The sequence below is a fragment of the Thermobia domestica genome, chromosome 2, assembly GCF_964235325.1.
Source record: "Thermobia domestica chromosome 2, izTheDome1.hap1.1, whole genome shotgun sequence".
NCBI classification, from domain to species: Eukaryota; Metazoa; Arthropoda; class Insecta; order Zygentoma; family Lepismatidae; genus Thermobia; species Thermobia domestica.
Window position 1 is genome coordinate 256,515,387 of NC_137455.1, and position 27,745 is coordinate 256,543,131.

Below are 27,745 nucleotides of genomic sequence, written 5' to 3' on the forward strand. Positions count from 1 at the left end.
TAGCCATTTGGCTATCTTGTAGGTAGGATGGCGTTGTAGCCTCTAAAGACTCACCTCATAAGATTTACCAGGTTCATAAAACTATAAGACTAACCTCATTGCAGTCAGACGTAAATGAAGAGATTAATTAGTTGTCGAAACTTGGTAAAATAAATGGATATACTGTTTCCAGTTTATTGAGTTGGTATAATCAGGTTAAAAAAGAAATACGTTCCGACAGACCTGAAACCAAGAGCGCCGGCAAAAAATGAGTTGGACTATTAATGTTACCCAGGTTGAGAACTACATTAAATAAGATTTTTACGCAATATGATTGCAGCACAGCATTGAAATCCAGCAAAATGTTGGGAAAAAATATTTTACAATTTAAAAGCTACTAAATCTACCTCAATGAAAAATCAGGAGTCTACGAGATAAAACGCAATTGTCTCGACGGTTTTATAGGCATGACAAATAGAAACTTACTTAAAAGACGGATAATTTCAGAAATGCTAAAGCTGAATCTCGGTTCCAGACCTGTTGTAAGAAAAAAAAAACACAATATCGTTGATTCAGAAATTTCATTTGGAGCGAAGAATGAAATAGAAAGAATTATGTTTGAAATTTCTTGATTTTCTTTAAAAAATATATCAAAGCTTAAAGTAGATAAGGGTTAGTTAACCAAGTATTGGAAAACAGTAATTAAAAAGTATATACAACATTGGTATCAAAACAAAAACAATATGAGCTGGCAATCTTCCCTACGTAAACAAAAGAATGCAAAACTTGAGCCTGTTATCCGACAGTGTGCTGCATCACCATTCGATGTGTGACTAACAGCCAAGATAAAATGTTCTTTGCATTGCTCTATCCCAGTGACTACATTGTGTTTCGTTTTCTCCGATGTTTTTATTGTTTTTCCCTGTTTTTATCCTTCTTGAACAAGACTCTAGGATAGATCCGAAAACTAGGGAGTACAGAGGATTTTCAGGAATCAAAATCACAAATAAGTAAAATGGTTATTAATATTCCTGAGCGTATTAGCATATTTTCTAAAACTGAACTTTCATTTTATTTTTTGGGACGTTGAAATTCGTAGACCTATCTGTCACAGCATTATAGCTTTTTTGGATATTTTCAAAAGTTACTAAGCTGATAGAAACAAATGTGGACTAACAGAATTTCTTTATACCATATCATATGTTGACTTCCATGTGTATCTGAAACTGAAAGCCATAGATGAAGTACAATGTGAATTTCCTTCGGTTCCATATTTATTAGAATCTTTCTTGCATGACAAACACACACGCAGTCAAGATATTACGCAAATATGCTGTACAAAGGAATATCAGAGTGGGCATACAAATATCAAAATAAAAGATACAAAAAAGTGAGGAAATTAAATATACATAAAGGAAATGACATAAAAATAAACGATACTTACGTAACAATTACAACCGGAAACATTCCAGTAAAAAGGTTAAACAACTCTATTGAGCTCTCAAGATTTTAGTCTCGTCCTCAGAGCTAGAAAATGGAAGAAATAGAAACAATGTCTAGTGAAAAGTTACTGTTTGATATGTTTGAAGTAGCATATGAATGTTTGTTTGCAAGATCAAAATCTGACAAAATGATTCTTTTTTTTAAGTGTGCTTAACAAGCAGAAAGCATTGCTTAGAAACGTGTGAAGATAATAATTAATTTTGGTGACAAAAGAATAATTTGATGGAGTAATAGTAATGACAATGGAAATAATGTAAGTATAGAAGTACCGGTAGTGCTTCTGACAGAAAGATAGAAAATATGAATATAAATAGAAAGATAGTTAAGATAGAAAATATGAAACAAACAGTTCTACAGGATACAAACGAGATAATGAAATAATAATGTTACAATAGTAGCTGCAATAATCTTTATGGATAAGAAGAAACGAAAATCAGTAAAATAAAACTTTGGTTTTATTTAACATAAAATCTTTGAAGTTGGTCAAAATAAAACGGAACATAATCAAAGTCAGATATTTCTAGGAAAGCATTTTAAAATTACTGAATGATAAATTTGCCCCAGATAAACTAGTTCTGTTGTTTAAAAAAGAAAAAAAATTGCCTTATTTAATTGAAAGTTATCTAATACTACTTTTTATTATCAAAGTTTAAAATACCTTATTTTCCGATTATATCTCCTACTGCATATGGTCATTTTTGAAGCAAGAAGGAGTAATGAGGGAGGAAAATCAAGAAGCCCAGTTCATGGTTGGTAGAAAAATAGAAATATGAGTATTCTTAACTCTTTCTGAGGATAACACGAGAATCGGAATGATAGTTTTAAAGATGGAAAAAAAAAACTAAGCTTACAGAAAGGTTAGTAATAACGATTTGTATGTTCGGACTCAAGTATGTGGAGAAATTCAGTATTGTAAAATCAACGATAATTACTTGTGAGTGCAAATATAGGGGTTTTTAGTTTCTTCGATATAGAATTAAGACAATAAATATACTTTAGGAAGTAGATCGTCTGCCACGTTTTTTCTCTTTTTTATTTTATTTTCTTTAATTCCTTCATTTCAACTCTTTCTCAAATATTTCACATTACAGTTGCTATATACAGACGCACAAGAATATCAGTAGGGATTATGCCCATAACTGTTGTGTACGTACCATTGACGTATGAGTATACCATACATACATACACACACACACACATACGGGCATACATATATATGTAATTTATTTAACTTATGTGAAATAAACAAAAATTCCTCTATTTCTACTTTCAAATTAAATTTAAATTTTGAATATCCTAGTACATTCAACTGTGAAAGAGTTCTTTTCATGAAGAATGAAAGTGATAAAGCAACAGAAAATTAAAAGCGAATACGATAAAACTAAAGATGATGGCAAGGAGGTTGTCCTAATTTATTAACAGCAGTCTTCCTTTTTATCATATTAGAGCAAAAGAATGATGCTATGAATTCGAAATCAGTCAGCTTTTTCCCCCTTTTTCTTCTAATGAACAGAACCACAAGTAGCTTCTTTCTCTTTCCTTTTTCCTTTTTTTCTGCTTTTAAATTAAGGTATCTACTCTGGTTTTATTATACTTATATACCAAATTTCCTAAATCTGACGGCCTGAATTGTCTACTATGTCGTATGAGGAATTATTTTTTCATATTTCTCTTCTCCATCTTGCGATAAGAGAGTGGTCGTTGTTGTTCGAGAAAGTTGTATAAATATAATAGAACAACTTCCTTGATGCAACGCAATTCTTTCTTATATTTACAGTTTATTATTATTATTATTATTACTTTTTGTTATCTTTTGTTTTAAAGAATTGCATGAGCAACAACAATTAGTTACAAAGAGGTTTTAAATTTATTTCAACACAATATTGTATAATTGCAAATGGATAAAATCACACCAAGAAAACCAAATAAAGATATCAGGTTTCCTAAAAAGTATTGAATCTTTGGAAGTCAAAATTGAGACTATAATCATTTTGATTTTAAAATAACATTTGGTCGATGACCTTCAGTCATTTTTCCTGCAACATCATAATCTCGTCATTATAGAACTTCTGTAGTTTCTAGTCAAAAAAAAAAAAAAAGGGATACGTGGTTTTCATAAGCCTCTTTTAAAACTAATTTAACGAGAGTCAGGAGTTCTCTAGAGGCAAAATCAAAAATGTAAAAAAAAAAAAAAAAAAAAAAAAAACCGACGGTCTGGCATTGTCAGCATATTATACCATTTACCGCAGCCTTTCCATTTACCAGTTCTGCTCGTTTCTTTTAAGTTGCTAAGTGCATTCGCAGAACCGAGTCTACCGTTCTGACTAGCTGCAGCACTTCGTGGTGATAGATGCTCTTTCAATCTCACCCAACACATACCATGACTTTCCTGAGTGTCAGTGTTGGCTTTGTCCCAGAATGTAGAGCTTCTCCTCACATCGACCACGATGTTTTTCGCACATTGTTTTCGTAGACTATGCACTTTTAATCAGTCATGAGCAACCCCTTCAGAAATGGTTCAAGTTTTTTACGTTTCAGTAGAGAACTATCGATAGAAGTTCAATCAAGAAAATTATTTTGAGTTAGATCACATGACACTCAAACGTTAAGATTATTTAAGGTTATTTTTGTAGCCAGCTTTCTCCAAATTGTTTTACACTGTCTAGTGATGGATGTTTAATTGATTGGCAATGTCACGATTGCTTATACATATCGCACACTATGAGGAGCATCTTCGACATCGAAATTTCCAGAACGAAAGTGATTGAATCATTGCTGCTGGGCAATGTTAAATTCCAACGATACAAAAATATGTTCTAAACGGTGCGCAGTTTAAGGAGGTTCCGTGAAAAGGAGCAGGTTCCTCGAACGGTTAAAACGAATGAAGATTCAAAGTTATAACACTAAACAAGCTCAGAAGCACAATTCCGACTACCTGAATATTTATGTATTTATTTATTTAACAAAGTTTCATACACAACATGTGGGGCCAATTTATACTGGATCATTAACAATTGACTCAAACAACAATAATGAAAAAAGTAAAAGTAAATAGGACACAACCCATATTTATGGTCACAATCCCTGCATTCGCCTAGTGTAATTAAAGAAACATCCGAGATAAAGCTTAGGCAGAATGTTAAGGACTGTAAACCGAAACTTCCCGACTACGAAGCAATAATACTAACTTCCATCCTACGCCTATCATTAGGGCATATCATAACATCGATTATCTAATCAAACTAACAGATGTCTCTTACATATAATAAACATTCAATATGGACTACAGTGACACACGAGTACTTTTTTTTTATTTTTTCGTTACTCTTTTCTACCTCTGATAAGATATTCAGCCTTGAAAGCAAAATATTTTATTTCTTTCCTTCATTGTGTTTTTGTTCACAATTATCATGTAAGTATCTTTTACGTTTATTGTTATACTTATATCCAGGCTAGAATTCCTATGTTCAAACGATGTATCACTAACAAAGTAATTAGGTTTTAATAACTTGCTCTCAAGAAATAATAAGAGAAAATGAATAAAGATTAAACTGTTTAACAATCTTTTGGTCTAGTCGCACTCTGGCATCATACATTTGTTGTGCTTCGCTTTCTCTCCATATCCTTAGGATGATCTATTGATGGCCAAAATCATTTGTATGTGTGTACTTGTCTAGGAAACCAATTGCCAAAGTATTAATGTTTTACATTTTCATCTTATACTGAAATTCCCAGGATTCCTCTGTATTAACTCAATATATACAAGTATTGATAGTTATTACTATCGTCTCTATTACGTAAATTAAGTACTTTTGCAAACCTATTGAGATATAGAATTTCAATCCAGAAGAAATGTTAATAGGAAGCAGACTTTACTTCAACAAAGTTCATTTAATACGATTCGATATGTTAGTAATATACAACTTTCAACTCTAAATTTTAATTTTCTTTATGTTTTATATCTAGAATTATCTACTGGAGCCTACTGAAACTAGACACGTTTTCAAAAGAGCAACATACAATAAGAAATAGAAAATCAAAACATTTCAATTTGTACAAAAGGTAATAATAACATAGTAAATTATTACGAAAGAAGTTAAAAACTATATCGTGAAATGTTCAATAAGCAATGTTTTTCTTCACATATATTAATCACTGAAGCCCAATATAGTGGGTAAAAATAGAAATAAATAAGCAAAATAACATCTGCGTGTTTGTTGATTTTGTCAGCTGTATCAAGAAATAAACAGAATATAATGAAACTCAGGATATCCCTGAATAATATTTTTAAATTACTGAATAATGCGCTCGTTCCAAATAAACCAATTTCCATCTTTTATAGAATATTATATTATTTTTAAAAAACACAATTTCAGATTTTCTAATAATTACATTGTAAAATATTTTATTGGACAAAATGTACCTCCTACTGTTTATAGTAATTTTTTCACTATTTTAATACATTGTTATCTTAATGCATATAGTGCAATATTATAAACTCTATTTCATTGCATAATTTTTGTAGGAAATATGAGCATTCAATCTAGAATTGTAGCTATTAGAAGAAAATCTTGTTTGTATGGAAAACAAACTGTTAAATACATGGACTATGAGTTCTACATACATAATAATTAATTTATGTTATGTTTTCCTCTTACATTTCTTCTTGTTCTTTTCGCTTTATGAATGAGCGAATATAACTTAACAAAACCCACTGCCTTCAAGTGAAAAGACCAAAAATAAAAATTATTCCATTATTAATATGTTATCATTTTTGCATTAATTCCAAAATTTAGTCATCTTACAGCTTTCTAAAAAGCTTTAAAATTCACAGTCTAGAATAAAGGTTTATACATAACCACCATCACTATAGTAGTAATAGAAACATTCTACATCACTTGCAACACATCGAAAAATTTCTACGTACAGTTTCCCACCAAGTTCTTTATCTTAGTGGTAAAATGGTTCTGTTTATTTGTAGTAATATTCTTCCCTTTCTACTTTATTCTTCTGATCATATCTTCATCATACCCAATAGAATACAATTTCTTTATCTGTATAATATCCTTAATTTTATATTTTTGAAATGTCTTTTGAGTACCTGAAGGTTCAATTTAACGATCAATGGAGTGTTTAGGCTTTTCTACCTTTATTTTTTGTTCCGTTCTGCTTATTATTTCCTGTATAGTATGTATATTTCGAACGTTCCATATCCCTTGACCGCATTTCCGATGTTTCTAAGTTCCTGCACTGTTCACCAAGGGTACTCACTAGAGGGGACGGGGAGAAGCAATTATTCAGATTTTAGAGAGGAAAAGTCTTTTAAACAAGTTAGTTACTAATAATTCATAGTAAAATTGTACAAGCTATATGAAAACACAGTGGAAGTTTCAGAAAGAGCCATTACGATTTTTTTCTCTCTTAATGTCGGGTGCATGAAAAGTTCCGGGTCATAGGCCAACTCCGTTATGAATAAACATACGAGAAAATGGAAAGCGAGGAAAGTTGTTGGAAATAGGTGGTTTTCAATGTGAAATGATAGAATTCTTCCCATTAAACTGGTCGTTTGAGTTTTATATTGGTTATATGAGAAAGCAGCAATTCCAGTTCAGCAAAGACTATTCAAACAAATTGTAACGGTACGCAAAATTGACACAGACAACGTGCACATAATTATATAAAGAAACCTAGAGCACCTCGAATCAGTTTCGCAACAATGCTGTACTTCTGGTGTGGTGATGGTCCAAGGGAATAGCTTACTGAAATGGTAATGTGCTTTTTCATTTAACATAAGGCACTTTATCAGTGTGGAGTCCAAACGGCCGATGTAATTGGAAAAGATCCACCATTTTAGATTGAAAATCACCTATTTCGAATAACATTAATCTCTTCCCTTTTTCTCGAATTTTTACCCATGACGAAATTGAAAAAAAATGAAATCTTTAAGTTTTACGTCCCACGGTTATGCCGGTTAGGCTAAAGGAGACGGTGATGATGAGAGATGAGTGAAATGGTGGAATGAAGAAAGTGGGAGGAAACGGGAGAACCCCGAGAAAACCCACGAGCACGGTGTTTGTCCACCACAAAGTTCACTTGGCGGGGGTTGGGATCGAACCCGAGACCCCAAGCACCAGAGGTGAACGCTCTACCACTGAGCCACCGCGCCCCCTCGATAACGAAATTGACCTATGGCCTATGGCCTAGTACTTTTGATACACCCGGTATATTAGAGTAATAATCTTCTTTCAGTCTATTGCTACTTCATAAACTAATTTCATAAAATATTACAGTGGGTAGTATTTTACGTACCCTGACATTTCCATCTTTTTGTGCAAAAATGAAGAGAAATAAATCTTCCGAAGTCGAAGGTATAACTTACACAACATATATAACAATTTTTTGAGACGATTTTCTGTGGTGATGCGTCCCGTCATCCCCGGTATCAAAGTGAATAAACGTAAATTTTACCAAACTGGCCACAGACATATATATTTAAAAAAAAAAAAAAAAAAAAAGCGATTTCAAGGTGGTTTTATAAACACTGTAGATCGGAAGTTATAATACAGTAAATTATCAAAAGACATACAGGTTTTCTCAGCCACCTTCTTTCAAAATTTCTGCAGGTATACCTAGTTAAAACATTCCCTGTATGCAGCTAGGCAATTTCATGTTTATAAGGGAACAAGAAACAAGATCAGTATGAAATGCACACGCTCCTTGTTCTTTCTTTAAATTGTATAAAAATACTGTTTCTTCTTACTCCATTTCATAGCCTCAATTTTGGAACATTTGAAAAGTTCTGATTCATCTATTGCGTAGTGAATTAAAAATATTCTTTATTTCAGAGTATTACAATACACACATTTCTGTTGATAAACGACAATACACACAAAATGGACAGGAAACATATTTTTTGTTATTACAGAAATATCAAATTTTGGGAACCCCGGAACTTGAAAGTTGAACTTAGCAGCATAAAGAGATATATGACGCATACTTGCATGACATATTAAGATTAAGCATATTACATATTAGGATTATGGGTTACGCTAGAGACCTTGCGGGAGATGGACACGCCTCCTGTACAGCACGATATTCCACACGAAATATTTGGTGACTGCTAAGTGATCTCCAAACACAATTTTCTTCTTTCTGAATGTTTTTGCCATACATATTCATAATTTTATTAGGATAGTCGAATATGTCCGCCACAAGTATGTTATTTCCAAAGGAAAAGGAAACTACAATATCTGGTTAATCAAAATAGCCGGCAGAAGATGCGGTAGCCAGTGGTATAAAAATCGCAAGAATACATGAACGAGGAAGAGTTTCATACTGCAACTCGTATACAGTTTCATACTGTGTAGAAAGCCTATGCTGTCTTTTGTCTACAGCATTCATCAGAACACCGTGATTGTTGTTCATTGATGGCTACTTGCAGAAAAGTTTGGGTTGTAGTTCATGAAGTTCAGCACTGTAACTGTCTTCATTGGTTGTTTCATTTTGTATATACAAGACACGATGGATCACTTCCACCATAAATCACCATACAGCAACAACACCTTCTGTGGGTTGAGAGGTGGTTTAGGAAACAGTTCAGACGTTGATCATGGTCCAACCATTGTCCTGACCGTTCATAATTTTCATAATAGACCCATTATTCATCTGAAATGGCAATCTGACGCAGGAAACTACCAGAACTGTAGACCTCCAGACAGCGACTCTTGTTAGCCGCTGTCAATGCACGTGGTATGGTATCAATGAGTCCAACTCTTTCACCTTACCGATTACACTTAGCTGCCGAACGACAGTGCTGTGGTGTATGCCTAATTCATCTACAATGGCACGAAAACTTTTTCCAGGATATTTCACGGTGTTCCTAAGAGCTTATTCGAAAATGATGTTGTTTGGTGCCCACGTTGCTTACGAGAAAGAAATTTGAACAGCAACGGCGAATAGTACATTCCGTTGCCTTTCTTGGTCCAAATGCACTTTTTTCCCTTCTTGTGCATAATATCCCAGTTTGAATTCGTAAAGAAAAATCAGTGACAATTTCGTGTTCTCCATGGTGCATTCCTTCATAGAACACTATTCAACAACCCATTGCCTCCTGACTGTCTGGATACCCCAGCCTGTTCTTTGGACGTACACTGAGTTTGTGACGTTAGACCTTAGTCCATTCCTGTGTTGTGTTGCTGAAGTGGGTTTCCCACCAGATGTCAAAACGAATATTTCATTTGTTCCAACCTAATATATTTCGTTGTATATTATATGTGTGGCCATAATCTACTATTTATTTTCTTCGCCTTTAAAAACTACAAAGAAGAATAGAAGGAAAGAAATGTATTAACTATTATGCTCAGATAGAAGCTGAATCTTTGTGATCTAGCTATCTGATTATGTTTTGTCACATTTTTGAATTTGTAGTCGAAAGGGTAGTTGTTGCCAAAAATAGTTACAATAACAAATAATATTCCTTCTTTAGTGTAAAAAAAAAAAAAACAACCGTCTTATGGTTTTCACATTAGCCAAGGTCAAGAGAACGTATATAATATATTTACTTTAATGATGTTAAATATTATCTTTATCTTTTCCAAAAATCTAAATTAAATTTGATTAAAATTTTCGACAGAGGTTCTTTCCAAAGCTATGAGAATTTCGTTTTAAACTTTTATTATCATAAACTTTCATCTATCTTATAAATACTTTGTAGTTTTTCAAAATAACTTTATCATGTTCCAACAATAGCTGCTAATGAAACTTTTTTATACATGAATATCATCAATATTTAATAAGTGCTTGTCACATGAACCCCGAAGAAAAGATTAGGAAAATATTTTACGTTACTTGTGAATCCTGTTGCTAAGTGATCAAATAAATCAGATATTACTCAATCAAAATTCAACATAACGCAATCATTACACTACCAACAGAGGACATCGAACGTGTTTTAAATGAAGATTCTTCTGTTTTTGCTGCTCTTTAGACTGTATTTTGGTCTTCAAATTGTTCGAGAATGATTCAATGACTGTATTTTGATCTATGTTTCTGAGCTATTATTCGTTTCGAAAATAAAGTTCCCTAACTATCTAACAACTCTGAATTTGGTGACAAGTGCAGTTTCTGCAATTTCTGCTCTGATTCTAACTGACAGAGCACTCATCGAACTAAAACCTTGTTCACTCCGAAATAATCATTCAGAATTTCATTAATTTGAGTGTATGATTTCCAATACTTGAATAAACTTCGCGAATAGTAATTCATTCTTCTCCAAGAGGTTCATTACAACAAGAATGTTATCGTTGTTCATTACCGTGTTTGTCTACTACTGGTATCGCTTCTAGAGATGTTCTGTATCTTTAAATCAATTGATCTAATGGCAATCAGTATGTTTGAATTCTGCCAACTGGCTAAAAGCCCTCGTGGTTGTTGAACGATTAGAGATAGTTTAACATCTTCTCTTGACAAAAACAAACTAACGACTCTTTGAGAATTAACCACATTTTTAGTTTCCAAAATTAACACTCGAAGAACACCTTTATACTCAAGAGAGGATAAATCATATTGACCGGGATTGACTAATACCATTTCAGAAAAACATCATTCTCCAGTCGGAAGGTACTGAAAAACAGGGGGGATTATCTTGCAAAAGATCATATAAACTCTCTTTATGGGCATGTAGAACTAATTAAAAGTTTTCGACCTGCTAGACCCTGTACTAGCTTCAGAAGATCCGGGCTATCTCCGGGTAGTCCGGAAAATCCTACATTTTCTGACACAATGCAGTTTTTACGCTATAAATCTTTACCCTCAAGTTCTGCGAAATAATAATTCTTATCTTTTTTTAGAGCATTAATTTCACTATGCACATACAAAAAGTTGCATGTTGTAAGATTTTCTTAAACCTCTTTGGTGCGGAAATACAGAAGAAAAATATTCTAAATTGTGATTTTCTAAACTCAGAAACTAAAAAGCGCTCAATATAGGCCTATGCATTTTACGAATACTGTACAAAATCCTTAATTTTCTGATATGATGAAGTAATGTACAAAACTTGGTTACAAAAATTACAGCCTTGATATTTAGAATTCACATCATTCATCAACATCATGACTTTCTACAACAAAAGTACAATCTTCGATGCCTTCATCCTCTTGAAATAAAATTGGATCGAATAAAACAAATAGGATTGAATCGATTAGAAAAAAATACTGTTCACAGTGTTAGACATATTTTAGTGAGTGATTGATTCTGGCTTATGTTCGTCGAGGAGGTGGTTCTCCTAACTCTTCTCCTTCCCTAAACCAACTCGATCACAAATTCCAAATTTTGACCAATAATAAATGCTTTTTCTGTGAAAAACAGATTACTCACGAATGTATTGAAGAAAGGTAAAGTTGCCTGTTGGAAGGCGTAAAAATGGTGAAGAATGATATGGAATAAATAGTTTTGATAGCAGATAAAAAGCGAAGTGATGAATGAGAAAAACATAAGTTGATAGACCATACTATATAATTGGGTCATTTTGAAATATTTATTTACACGGAATGTACAGTATCACTTAAGATATATTCAGAGGTTTAACTAAATTTCTTTAACTGGAAAAAAGAGGATATCGTCCAGCTACAAGTATCAACAAAACGATGGAAATTACATATACCTATCATTCACAGAATAGTGAACAATACCAGCTTTCTTTACATCTACTTGATCAGGTTGAGGAAAACTGTCGAAATATCGACTAGGTGTTACAACTGGAAAAAATCGTCTTCAAGAAAAATACAGAGACGATATAAATCTTTTCAATTCACTCAAAAAAGAGTGTATTATCTATTTTAAAAACATTGGCCTTAAAATTCTGTCTGACAATTAGTAGCAGAATCGGAAAGTTAATCCACACCTCTGCAAGGAGGGATGTGAATATCGCATCATAGTGGCTTGATGGTGCCTTGACGAAAGGGGGATATAACACTTTAATTATTCATAATTCTCTTTACTTGTTCCCTGTGTATAAGATTATTTCAGTCTGGTACTAACGGTACTTTTTGACCCCTTCCATATCAGAGGTAGGTGGCACAATATTATCTGAACAGTTAATTTCGACAATTCTTATTTTGACGCTTCCAATCCTACATTGGTCGGTTTGAGATATAGTATCAGTTGTACATTCTCAGCTTTACCAATTATGTCGGATGCTGAACGGATCTTCAAACGATCTACCTCTGATCTACTGCTGACTACATCTGAAGGGTCACTGCAATAGTTCCATCTGGATGGGGAAGGTGCCATGCCCATGTAACGTACTATCACTGAAATCCGCGTTATAAAAGTAAACTAACAGACTTTGGCCTTCTCCTTTCTCAACTGCAAAATTTACGATCCTTTAAGCCTAGCAAGTTCGTCTTAAAAGGCTTCAAATCTTAAAGTTGATAAAAGATCCTGTAAATGTTTCGATCCATTTTTTTAATAAACGTACACAGCAATCACGACGTCAGGTATAAAGATGTTGGTCGCACTGCACTCATTATAGTGTGTGCTAGGGCAGCGATTCTTCTTCTATGAATCTAGAGAGCACCGTTTGTTTGTTAAAATAGTAGTGTAAAATAGCAGAAGCAATGTTTGGAGGATAGCAAAGTCCAAACCACCCAAAAAGTTAGCTGTTAGTAGATAATCAGATAATCAACAGTGCTTTTACGTGCTATCAAAATCGTTTGTTCGATACTATCTTCCAGCATTTTGTACAGAATGTTACGCCTGCCGGTAGGCAACTTTATCTCTTTTCAATACATTCGTCTGTAATCTCTTTTCCACAGAAAAAGCATTTACTGTTGAAGTCAAAATTTGGAATTTGTGATCAAGTGTGTTTATGGAGAGGGATTAGGAGTGTCACTTCCTCGACGAACATAAACCAAAATCAATTACTCACTAAAATATGTCTAATACTGCGAAAGGTATTTTTCCAATCGACCCAATTCGATATGCTTTATTCGATCCAATTTTATCTCAAGAGGATAAATACATCGAAGATTTTACTTTTGCTGCAGAAAATTATAATGTTGATGTATCATATGAATTCAAAATATCAAGGCTGCAATTTTTTATTTTATTTTATTTTAATATTATTATTATTATTATTTTGTACATTATTTCATCATATCAGAAAATGAAGGAATTTTGTACAGTATTCGTAAAATACATACACTGCGCTGAGCTTCTGAGTTTAGAAAATCACAATTTAGAATATGTTTCTTCTGTATTTCCGTACCAGAGAGGTTTTTTAAAAGCCTCACAACTTGAAATTTATGGTAAATTTAACGCTCTACAGGGTGGCTCAGTGGTAGAGCGTTCACCTCTGGTGCTTGGGGTCCCTGGTCCAATCCCATTTCGCGCCGTGTGGACTTTGTGGTAGACAAACACCGTGCTCGTGGGTTTTCTCGGGGTTCTACCGTTTCCTCCCACTTTCTTCATTCCACCATTTCACTCATTTCTCATTATCACCGTCTCCTTTAGCCTAACCGACATAACCGTGGGACGTTAAACTTAAAGATTTCATTTAATTTTTAACGCTCTACATTTTTTTAAGGACTTGAGGGTAAAGTATTATATCGTAAAAATTGTCTAATGTCAGAAAAAAAGCTATTATTTTCCTAATAACCCAGAGTTATCTCAGCACTCCTGGAGTTAGCACAGGGTCTGGGAGGTCGCACACAACTAGTGCCTAGGTACACACAACATACATAAAAAGAAACCTTTTGCAAGGTACTTGTCATCTTGATTATCAGGTTTATTCGTACACAAATGTATTAGCTATCAGTACTGTATTGTTCAAGGATACAGTAATCCTCAGAACTTTCGAAACATTCTCTTATAGTTTTCATTGGTTAATTTAAAATGTATCGCATATTACACTGCATGTTTTCTACACCGAAGAAATATCATGTAGGCTATAAGAATGTTACAATAGGGAACACTCGCACACGTAACATCATAATTTACGTCTCATCACTGTGAAATATGGAAACTAAAACCTCTTCCTTGTTATCATTAAGGCTTTTAATTTCCAACCACTTATTTTAAATTTTTGTGACAAACAAAAATAAAACTAATAATAATTAAAAGTAAACAGTAAAATTGAAAAATATTTCGAACTTAAAAGTTTAACTATTTAGTATTTGCAAAATGTTACTTAATAATCTATAAATCAATATAGGTCTTTCTGTAGAGTTTAAAATTCTGAGGGCTTCGTTTATAACGTCATAATAGCGAAGTAACAGTTCATCTGCATTATACAAAGGTTTATTGTTCATTTGTTCATTTCATAGTATCTAGTATATGTACGTATTAAACAGCATACTTTTCAAAATTATAATGTTCATTGTTTTAGTTATTACCAAAAATTCAGAAAGTAAACATATGGGAAACACACATATGAGTCTTGACACTGTCCTGAAAAGTTATGAAGCAGCATTTTTATCATATCTTAATTCAGCCAAGTTCAAATTGATTGAATATCCACTATATTCTTACAAGGCTTAATTTCTTTCGTAATAAAAGGGATAATTCCTTTGGCTTCTAAAACCAGCCTACTAAAATGTCGCTTCTGATCGTAAGTAGAGAGCTTTTTAAAACGAAGATTGATATTATTTTGACAAGGATTGTATATTCATTCTATTTGAATGTGCTAAACCAAATATTATAATTGCATTTCTTAGAAGCAAGTCTATTTAAACGATATTGTCAGACAAATGTGTTATTATCAAAATCGATGATTTTTTTTCTATCTGAAATCAGCTTAAAATTATCAAACTATTTGTTTAGCCTATTGCAATTGTTTTAACATGTCAACAATAATAACATACTCTAAGTACATCTCTAATTTTATTACATTTTTAAAGTATTTTTTGAGCGTATATGAGACAGCATATTCAATTTAACACCAGCAATATTTTATTAATACTACATTTAACTGTAGTATCAATCATACCATGAAATAAATTCTTTATAAATTACTGATGTCACAGAGAGTTTCAAAGAACTTCAAACATACATTTAAACATGCATTGAAGTTTTCGATGAAGTGACAGTCTTATCTAGCGAGCTATGTATCATTCTAGTCTAAACAAAATTTCAAGCAAGCATAGAGCTCGCTATCTATTCCATCGATATGGCTCTCAAGTATTATGCCCTTATATCTCTGATATAACCTGGACACCTGACACATTTTGACCATGAGAAAATTCCCAGTCCAGCTGTCAATTAGCAGTTGCAATGAACTCCGTAACTTGGTTAAGTTTGAACACATGAATCAAGTAGATGGATCTTTCAATCTGTCACTCTCGGGCGTAGCAAATGTGCTAAAGTTTTTGTGTACAACTTCCAGCACAACCTAGTCGCAAGAGCATATCAATACTTTATGTAATATTTCAGGGCTTCATGCGAAGGATTTTAGTTTACATGAAGATCACAGACTATTGGTCATCATGACCTTTTTTTATTTCTATTTATTTATTTATTTATTTATTTATTTATTTATTTATTTATTTATTTATTTATTTATTTTACAAGTTCATAATCTTCGCTGCCTACCACAGAATGTGCGAAATCTGATCTTTTAAAAAGTGACTAGCAAACTCTGTAGGGAGCCTGAAAGTAGTCAAATTTCGTTACATTTTGGCAATCAAGAATCTACTAATAAACGTTCAATGGTGATAGATATAATATCTTCTGGATGAAGTGAATAACTAATTAAATAATTAAAAGCTATTCTAAAATTATTTTTTCGCATAAACCGCGATCTTAATTGTTTTGTACAGGCAAATGTGGATGATATCAGTCTAGGCAAATGGATAGTCTGTAATGTCATTTAGTACGAATAGGAGTAGATGAATCTGAAGAGCTTCCTTAGAGACACGAGATTTTCATCTGTTCATGTGATAGTTCATTTTCTTGTTATTGAATAATTCGAACAGGGTAATGCGCCTTTACTATCAGTCATGGATAGTTCATAATAGCTGAGGAATATCCTACATAAGTTATAACCATGGAATGACCTGTAAATTACTTAGGATTGAATTTCATGGAGAATCCTACGGATCATTTAAACAGTACTTTTCAAAGCATAGGACCAACTGCCGTCCAGTTTCCGAGATTTACGAGACATTGCTTTACATACATGACATACAATATCTACAAAACGTTTCGATACCTTATGAAGAATTGTAACTGTGGTGATAAAAGAAATAAAAAAAAAAAAAATACAAACGTTTAGAAGGGAGTGGCAGTTAACCTGGTACTGTATTGATTATGAATCTTATCAATACATTTATAGTGCATACTAAGTTCTTTTTCATATCTATTATCCTGTTATCAAACAGATTGTTGTTCCAGTTCCAGGCATGTAATTCTCATTATCTTTCATTCATTAATATATCATAATTATTGTTTAATATTTCATTTCAGCCGTTACACAATCAAAGGATTTTATCATCATATGTTCCATAAGAGACACTTGTCCCAGATTCCATCTTTTACACTGAAAATTAAAATTTCTTCTTTATTTTGCAATTGTTCAATACTTAAGTACTTTCTTCAACATTAACATTATTTCATTTCATGTTAAAATTCAAAATTCATTAATTGGTGTATTATTTTAATTTTGCCTCATCAATTCATATCTGTATCGTAAGAAAATCATAATAAATTATCTCAGATTACAGATAACTAGTGTATTGTAAATGTATCGAATTACGTATAGTTTTATTACAATTCTTGACTTAATAACGTTTTATTTTCAGTTTTATTATTTGACGTTATTATTGGCAATACTCTTTTTATGTTTGTTTATTATCATCATTTTATATAGATATTTGATAAACAACTTTTATTAGGAATTAATTAAAATATATTTTTGCATAAGTTATGCAAAGAAATACAGAGAAAAAAATGAATAAAATTCAATTAGTGTTATCTTTCACCATAGCTACCTTATAAAAACTTTATTATGAAGAAATTCGTGCATAATTGTGGTTCACATACAGACTAAGTTACAACGGGCTTTAATGAAATCCCTTTAGAACAGCATTCTTTCGAAGAAGTGATACAGATGTGAATTTGCGAGCAAACATTTACTAATTAATTAGCTGATGTTCACTGATACGGTACACGTTGAACAGAATAGTTACTAATTGCAGTAAGCTATTAATCTGTTATATCTAACATCGTTCCTTTGTTACAGAAAGCCACCATAACTGGATATTTTCAGACCAGTAGAGAATGAAGCTTATTCCTCAGAACTCAAAAATAAACAGAAAAATGAACTTCTGAATTGATCAGTTTTTTTTGCAAAAAGAAGATTTTTACGCCACGTTAATTTTTGTTAGATTTTGAAATTACTATTTTTCAAAAGAGAAGTTTTTTATATACTTTTTTACAATACAATTGTTTGTCATATATCGATCAAGAAGTTAATATATTTTCGTTTTGTTTACTGCGACTGTCCGTTAGTTTTCCTTCAATGTGGATTTTCTTTTTTGGTTTTTGTGAGGCAAGTATCTTATGACTTAATATAAACTCTAAAATCTGATTCCAGGGGTCACCATACTTCTTTCGTTGACAGTATTTCTGAACTTAGTGGCAGAAAAGATGCCCTCAACATCTGATGCTGTACCTCTTATAGGTAGGACCTCTCTGGTTACAAACGGGCAAGGTCATATGATACTTGGAGGGGAAAAGAGAGAAATAATATTTCATATGTGCCTCATAAAACAAGTACGTCAATGACTCACACACACAAGATTACAAGAAACACATCATCATACCTCATCGTACTATATGTAGCTCATAGTGCTAGATATCATCAACATTACCTTCAATATGACATATGTGCATTAACGAGTTTCACAATAACTTCAATTTGGTTTGTAACGTGCAGTTACATGCGAAAATTATTTCCATATTTATGTACAATTTATTGATACCTTGTTTGCATTTCATGATTTATTTTCTTTTTAATTTTGGGAGATCAAAACCAACGAATTCCTGGTTTTGTATTTCCTGAAAAACAATTTAATTCTGCAAACAAGTATCAATACTAAATAAGAAAAGCAAGTAGTACATTGTTTGTATGTAATCTGTACGTATCTTGGTTGAAGTTTATTATGCAAATTTACCTTATACTATGATCCTTTACCATGTGTTTACATGTACTTGGTGGTTTATTTCCACACAGTGCTCCTGTCTGTATTGGATGTAACCCGCGCAATGTTGTCTAAAATCTATGGGTTTTCTTTAGTTTTATATCTGTTGTGTATATATATTTTTTTGTGAAACCCTTTTTGTCCGTCATTGTTGTATGTGCGTATCAGCTAATTGTCTCTCCAATTGAGGGATGGGTTATTTGGGAGAATTTGTTATGAATAATTTAGAGAGGAGAAAAAACTAACATCAAATTCTGTTTCAGGAGTCACCATTCTGCTATCGCTGACCGTCTTTTTGAACCTCGTGGCTGAGACCTTACCCCAAGTCTCTGATGCGATCCCTTTGTTAGGTAGTTCAGTTTGGTGTGTGATAGTTGTTGCTGTATGTGACAGTTTGCACCATGATACTTGGATCGTTGGAGGGGGAAGAGATTCTTTTTAATCAATGCTGCTACTACTATACTAGCACTTTTTTTAAGCCTTTATGGTTATTAGTATTTCTTTCTTCAAAGCTTGATTGCATTTTAAGAAAATAGATAGTTTACCATATTTGAGTATGGACCCAACATCATGTTTGCTTTTGTTTTCGTAGCTCCTTCCATTATTATTATTTTTTCGCTAAATTTATTTAAAAATGAAAAATCAATACAAATATAAATAAAAATAAAGACATTGGAACGAAAACAGATGAAAGGAAAACAAACAAAAGAGAAAAGAGACAGACACAAAATTAAATACCCACACACTTGTTTTTCAAAAGTTTTGTGTGCTGTTTTTTTTGTTACAGGTGTCACTATTCTGCTGTCCCTAACAGTTTTCTCGTTACTGGTGGCTGAGGTGTTGCCCCAAACTTCTGATGCTGTTCCCCTTATAGGTTAGAGTGTTTTCCATTCTCAATTTTTAGTTAAAGTACTGCAAGCATGAAATTTATAATTATAAATAGAAAACTGTTTTAATAAATAAAGAAAATAAATAGTTCAATAAAATACGAGAACACTAAATAAAGGTAAAAATGCTTTTTGGCCAAATACATAAAATAAATATGATAAATTAATCAATCATATAATCTGTCCAATCCTTTACTTCAGATTAGTATTTCTTTTTATTATTCAGTTGATAATATACATACAATTACATAGATTTATACATTATTGTGGGTACAAATACATGTTATGTTTAAATTAATTAACTCTTAATTTGTTCTTACTTACTTTTACATATGAAATTATTTGGACAGATTATTTGCTAAATATATGACTAAATAGGTTCCTGTAATCATATCCTGTAATGCAAGTAATATTTTAATCATGGATGCCATGAATATTAAAAACAAACTAATACGAATGCTATGATAACAGTTGTGAAAATACATGCCTTGATTTAACCCCTCACTCTTCAATAGAAGTATCTTTGCATTGGTGCATGGCTTTAATGTTTCTCTCCTTGAGTTTTCAAGTGTTTTCATTTCATATTTTAATCCCTAGCAAGTATGTTGTATAAAACAAAACCTTTCTTTATGTAACAACCCATACGCTTCGCTCTTATTTCTTTGTGCGCTGACCAGCAAAAAAGAAAGAGAAGCAATAATGTCATGTAGTTGTATGCTTAAAGCATCCTCATTTTCAAATCCCCAGTAGCTTAATTCCAGCCATATTTATCCTGTAAAAGATACTGAACAAAACTTCAACCTTTATTTTCTTAAAATAACATGAATAACAACTACTGTGTCAACGAGTTTATATAAAAGAGTATAAAAGCTGCTACCTATGACTTTCCTAAATCCTCGGAACATAAACAAATGCTCCTCACATAACTCCTCTCCTTAATTCCTTAATAATCCTAAATATTTTTAATCACCGATGATAGCCTATGAGGTGGAAAATTTTGACCACCAATCAATTTTTTTTCATTTTTTTAGACCAAGTGACTGTCCTAGCCAGAACGGATGCCAGTGGATGAAATTTACATCACGTATTTTTGATTATTACGTTTATGTGATACCAGCACTTTCAAGTGACAGGCCTTATGTGCAGAGCAAACTGTATAGGTCTACATGTAATTTATCTATCTATCTATATTTATTTATATAATATATATATATATCTAGAAATATGTATATTGTGATTATATTATCTCTCTGATACTGTACACTTTGTTACGTATATTATATAGCATAACATCTTAGGATGTGATTTTTTGAACCCTCCACCTCCAAGTATCAACTGACTCTGTCCCATTATACTAAAAAAAAAGCATTTTTGTCTTTTTTGTTTTCTATTTTTCTTCTTATTATTATTAATGTTGTTGATTCGTCACCTCCTCATCAGCTTAAAATCTAGTTTATCCTAAAATTGTAGTAAAAAAAGAAAAATCCAAACCAAAAAAGAGAACTTAACTACCTTATTTAAACTTTTTATATATAAAAATACCTTTCTTAAATTGACAACAACAAAACAACCTTGTTCCTAAAATATGTTTTGTCATGCATTCAGTGCGAGGTACTGTACATGGACTGGAACAGCACTTCTTACCCATGGGAGTTACGTAAAAACCGCACCTGTAAAATTCCTGGAATGGCTTTTGGAGTTTGTTTGGTAAGCAAAATAAAAGGTAAACATGTCAGATAAAAACAAACCCATCAATATTCACAAAGTGTTTTTATACACACATTAAACAAAAAAAGAAAAAAATAACATTTTAAATAAGAATTACATATATTTTACCTCCCAACTTCTAATTGTTTTAGAACACACATTAATTGAAAAGTTCATATATATGTAGTATATTTTACGTAATCAATTTATTTATATACTACTTTTGATACCAATAGTAATTCCATTTAGCAGGTATACTAGTTTCACTAGTTTCAATAGTTATACTGAACGCTAGTAAGATGCCTGATTTAACTTATCTCAAATATTCGTGTCATACTATTGGACGAGTTTATTTAATTCATAATAAATGAAAAAAAAAAAAAGGTTTCATCTATCTGAAAATACTTTAAATACATTCTTTTTAATTTTTTGTTATAATATTTGAAAAACAAATTAAGCCATCTTAGGTATCTGCCTAGGATGACTTTCATAAATCAGGCGCCAATTTGATAAGTATTAAACTATATGATAATCTATGTTTATTCAATAGTTCAAAAGAAAATCGGTCGTTGTCTAAACTCATTGTTTTTTTTTAACTGACATGAAAGCAGTTCTGGCACTTAGAAAACATCCAACTTAAAATTTAGACATTACAGAATTTGTAATTGTTTATATATACTTTTAATAGTTATTGAAAATAAATCTGAAGCGTACACTTACGAATAAACTAATTCAAAAACTTTGAAATGCTCAAGTCTTTAATAATTATTACCTAATATTTTACTTAATTAGAAAGATATTTGGAACAATACAAAAACAAGAACTTTAAAAAATTGAGGAGGCTACGACAAATCGTTCTAGTGTAGATATTTGTATTGTTGTATTTTTTTTAGTGTGTTATATATATTATATATTCATCATAAACCTAATTTTTATTCAAAAAATACAAAAGGAAGAAAAATATAGTTTGCTATTTTTTCTTTACTTTGTTATTTATATTTAAAAACATTTTTCACGGAATAGTTTGGGCCACGACCAATGTTATTAATAGTTTACCAAAAATTAACTTGTTTTTTGGTGTTGTTATTTATTGTTTGTTTTGAATTTATGTTTTATAACGTTGTTTATATATTTGAATATTGTACTGGCTCTGTTTTTGTATTTAATTGTCTGTGATTCTTAAGAAATTGAAATTTAGCTGTACATTAGCATTAAATTCTAGAACAAAACTAAAAGAATGGATAATTCTTATCTTCTGATTGATGATGAATTACAGGGACCTACTTCAACTGTATAATGTTTATGGTGGCCTCCTCTGTAGTGCTCACAGTGGTAGTATTAAACTACCATCACAGAAAAGCAGATATTCACGAAATGCCGCAGTGGGTAAGTAATTTTAATATTTAAAATTATATTCAGTATATATATACATATTTTTTTTTTTCAAAATTTTGTGGCATAATGTATTATCGATATATCCTTATTGAAAGTTCAGAAATATCACATACCTGTGAATAGAAAACATCTGTTAATGACTTCTGAACGCGAAATAAGAAGCATTGTTAAATTTTCCCTACATTTTAGCTATAAGAATAAAAATCACAAGCAGGCGCAACAGTAAAGTTAGAAATATTATTCCTTATGAAATTTGTATTCTGTCTGTCTGTGTGTTCTTATTTATTATCGGAAATTTCACATACAAAATCCAGTTTTGTCTTAAAAATGAGACATGTTTTATTTTTCTTCGAAAGTTTCTGTTCCAATTTTGTATGAATTGAAATATCCTTTCAAGCTAAAATATCTATATATTATAAAACATTGCGAAAATATTGATTCCATTTAGGATACATTTAGTATGTCACTCTTGGTTCAAATTTATTTAAGACTGTTACTCTGCTTTATGATTGTAACATAAAACATACTTTCTCCTAGTTAAGTATTGTTCCCCGATTTGATCTAGCATTGATCTAGCACCTCAGTTATGCTGAAGACAGAAAACTCCATTTTTCAATTGTCACGTAAATTTATTGAAATGATTAAAGTTTTATTGTTATTCAATCAATCATACTTTAGATGCTTATGCTATTTATATGGTAACGTGAGAAGGCACGAAATTGCAAATCCTTAACTCTATATTCTTAGAGTCTTGGACTAATTTTCACACTAAGTGTCTCGCTAAATGTACAATATATTCTGATTTTAAACTAAATTCCGGACAGTAAATACTCGCCATTTTCTCAGAACAAAAACGCTGAAGTATCACGGATAAAATTGATAAAATTGTATTACAAGTTACGCAACATAAAAAGACACCACAAAAGGATAGATTTTGCTGTATACTATCTTGGAATGTTGATAAAGTTAGCATTTAATTTCAATTACTAGTTTTCCTGCATCTCACTTGTTTGTACCTCCCTAACCTAACTTGTCTATCATGAAGTTCTCTTTATTTCATTGTCTGTTATTTTAGTATAATGCAACTTCTCCGAAATGAATAGGTTGCAATACTGTCCTAAGTATATGAAGAAATTTTGATATTTGGTTTGATAATTATTATTTCTTGTTATTACTTGTAAATGATTACAACTATTTTAGTACGGTATGTTACATATGTTTATTTTGTTGGTTGTTTATGTATTGTTATGTACAGTTTTATAAGATTCTCAAGCATCTGGACTAATTAAATCAGTAAAAACTTATGTAATGTTACATAAAGATTGTCTAAACTCCAGAAACAGCTCTAGATTACAAGAAAAGGCATATAATTGATCTCATTAAGTAAAGATAAATTTAAAACACCTTTCATATCTTCATTTTAGGAATTCTACTAGAGTGCAATAACAAAATAATCATCAGAATTTTGAATTCGTCTCAGAAAGGACAGGTTTTCAACAGTACGATATATATATATATATATATATATATATATATATATATATATAGGGGTGTTTCGAAACAACACCGACAAGGTTTGTGAGACGATTCCTGACACCAAGATAAGACAAAAAGTATAGATCAACCTGGGTGCACAAAAGCTTCCTTTCGGAGTTATAGGCTGCCAAAAACATGAAAAAATGAACTTTAAAGGACCATAGCTCCAACACTGTGGGACCTACCGCAGTCAAGTCAATACTTCACTTAGGAACTAGTATGTGCGCTATCCAAAAATACATGTTTCAGAATCCTAGGGTACTCACGAAGCAATTTTTATAGAGGGAATTTGGCTATGGGCATATAATTTGAAATATTCTCCAACTACTCTATAAAAATTGTTGCGGAAGTATTGCAGGATTCTGAAACTTGGATATTTGGATAGGGCTCATACCAGTTCTTAAGTGAAGTCTTGACCCGCCTACGGTAGGTCCCATAGTTTTTGAGCTATAGACCTTTAAAGTTCATTTTTTCATGTTTTTGGCAGCCTATAACTCCGAAAGAAAGCATTTGTGCACCCAGGTTCATCTATACTTTTTGTCTTATCTTGGTGTCAAGAATTACCTCCCAATCGTTGTCGGTATTGTTTTGAAATACCCTGTATATACAAGGGTTAGACAAAAATTCTAAAAACACTTCATACAGGACACGTAAGTTTGGCCCTCCACTGCACAATACGTGTTGCGGTTGCCGACCGTTTTTTGTTTTCAATGTGTCATGTGGACCTTCCTCTTCCGTCAGCAATAACCAGTTCACCTGTGAGTGTCGTGGTGTGAAAGTGGTGCGGTAAAATGGGCAACCTGACAGACTTCCAAAGAGGCATGATCGTTGGTGCCCGTCTGGTTGGAGCTTCAGTGGCAACAGTAGCGAACATTGTGGAGGTATCGAAAGGCACTGTGTCCAATGTCACGAGGGCATACACAATTCATGAGCAAACGACTTCTGCAAAGTACAACAGTGGTCGAAAGACAATCCTGTGAGATAGGGACTACAGGGCATTAAAACGGATTGTAGCAGCTAAAAGGAAGACCACTGCAATGAAAATTACGTCTGAACTCAATTCTGGCCTACAGAACCCAGTTTCATTGAAAACAGTGCGACGGAACTTCATAAAATGAAAATTCATGGCAGGGCCTCTATAGCCAAACCCCTGGTCACAGCAATAAATGCGAAGAGGCGTATCCAATGGTGCAAGGACCACAAAGCGTGGACTCATGAGCAGCGGAAAACACGTAATGTGGTCCGATGAATCGACCTTCACCTTCTTTGCAACAACCGGTCATGTTTACGTATGGAGAACACCGTCGCAGGCGTATGATACAGACTGTCTGTTCCCAACTGTAAAGCATGGGGATGGTTCTGTTACAGTATGGGCAATGATATCGTGGTTTTTTGCAGGTCCCATCATAGCCCTGCATGGAATGATGAATGTTAAGGCGTATGAGGCCATTTTAGGGGACCAGGTTCTAACCATGGCCCAAATATTGTTCCCTGATGGTGATGGTATCTACCAAGATGATTTGGCACCCTGTCACGCTGCAAAAACTGTGAAATCTGGGTTTGAGAAGCATGACCAGGAGCTATCACAACTCCCCTGGGTCCCACAATCACCAGATCTGAACATCGTTGAGTCATTGTGGTCTGAGTTAGAAAGGCGTGTTCTTCGGTCTCATTACCCTCCACCAGCATCCCTTATGGAACTGGAGCATATTTTGGAGGAATAATTGTACAAAATTCCACACATCACAATTGAGGAGCTGTATACGTCCATTCCACGTCGGATCCAAGCTTTTTCGGATGCAAAAGGAGGCCCCACACCATACTAGATATGATTTTCACACTTTTGCAAAGGTGTTATATATATATAAAGAATTCTGTACTTATTAGTGGGATAAGAATTATTAGTTACAAGATGTAAGACTAGCTGTCCGAAATCAGGATACTCTTACATATTGTCCTAAATCTACTTAGCTCCTGCACTGAAATTGGCGCTATTATGTTCAAATAATCACATTCTTTCTGCTTTACCTAATTACCTTACTTTATAATTTATCATAAATATCCTACTATACCTGACAGACAGACCACTAACTGCAAAGTTAGAAGTTTCAGTATAATATGGTCCTGTGCTAATGCCTTTAGCTCCCTTTTTTTTATTTTCTATTATTTATAATTTATGAAAAGGCAATTTCTTTTCAAATGATCCCTTAACCAGTTTCCTTCCCACATTTTAACTATTTATACTACTATTATTCTCTTCTAACATTTGTTACTACATCATCATTGGTTTGTTTCGTTCCCTCTAGCTAGTTGTTTGCTAATACATCATCATTGATCTTTTCGTTCCATCTAGCTGGTTCTATCCATTCCTTACCATACCAACATTTTGAATGCTTTCGGTCGTACTTGATCGCTCTTTCTCACTGTACACATTTCGGCTCTGTACAGTGAGAAAGACAAACTCGACCGACTCGAAACAATTGACAAACTTTTTCCATTACTAGTATTTATGCAGCGATATATAAATCAACTTTTCCTTCTTTCTAAAGTCTTCCTTTGCCATGTCTATCCTTGCTTTCATATTCTGTTCATAATTCAGATCTTGACTAACAATGTTACGTGGGTACTTAATAATAGTCAGTTGTTCTACTTTCTCCTCTCTAACAATACTGTCAAATCCTTGGAATATTTGCTTTAAAATTACTATTTCTTTATTCCCACATCATGGTCTTAGATATTTACATTTAAAAAATCAGGGCCTTAGGAATTTGTAAGTATCCTTTTTAAACATAATGTTCAAAAACTTTCTACTCTATTCGACATATGTAGTTCATCACACATCTTCACCATATTATATAAGAAACAAGAATATAATTTCCAAAATGTGATATTGCTTAGTACTTATGATAATCTGGACTTCCACCTTATGGATTTTGAAAATAATTTAACCCTTGGAGTACCAATACTGGGTCACTTTGCCCCAGATGATCTTTTATAAAGAAATGCCATAATTTCGGGAAGCCGTAGTGGGCCAATATTTTGGGTATTCCTCCATTAACAAAATTTTTTTACTTTTGGAAACCATTTTAGTAGATATGGTATATATTTTTGGAAACCATTCGTATATAAAATAAACACAAAATACTTAAAATATAGCAAAAATTGTAGCTGGGTCAATTTGACCCAGCCTTGGTACTCGCGGCACGGCGCACAAAAATAGTATTCAGTACTTTACGTAACATTTTAGGCTTGGTACTCTAAGGGTTAAAACATAACTCACTTATTGTTTGTCAGAAAATATATTCATACTGTGAGTTCTTGCTATATGACCATTCAATTTGAAAGCATTTAATCATATTTAGTTTGGACTTAATTATTTTTCGGAACCGGCGCCATATAGCCTCGTTGCTGACGTCCCCATTAATCCCCCTACTCAAACAAGAAAAAATCGAAAGTATCAAAAAACTTTGCTAATAAATCTATAACTGAAACAAAATACTAATACAAGTATTAGACTATACACATATAATTTAATGTATTAAC

The 27,745-nt window shown here is 32.5% G+C and overlaps 1 protein-coding gene across 10 annotated transcripts in view; it reads left to right on the forward strand.

The window, feature by feature from the left end:
• nAChRalpha6 (nicotinic acetylcholine receptor alpha6) overlaps positions 1-27,745 on the forward strand; it is an 894,362-nt gene that overhangs the window by 698,382 nt on the left and 168,235 nt on the right. For 2 of the 10 annotated variants that reach the window (XM_081748598.1, XM_081748599.1), the window contains exons 8-9: positions 18,071-18,157; positions 22,548-22,657. In XM_081748598.1, coding sequence (XP_081604724.1) covers positions 18,071-18,157; positions 22,548-22,657 — 197 coding nt within the window. Of the gene's footprint in view, positions 1-18,070; positions 18,158-18,940; positions 19,041-19,464; positions 19,552-20,595; positions 21,272-22,547; positions 22,658-27,745 lie in introns of those variants that run through there. The other 8 variants (XM_081748596.1, XM_081748597.1, XM_081748600.1 and 5 more) reach the window with 6 other exon arrangements.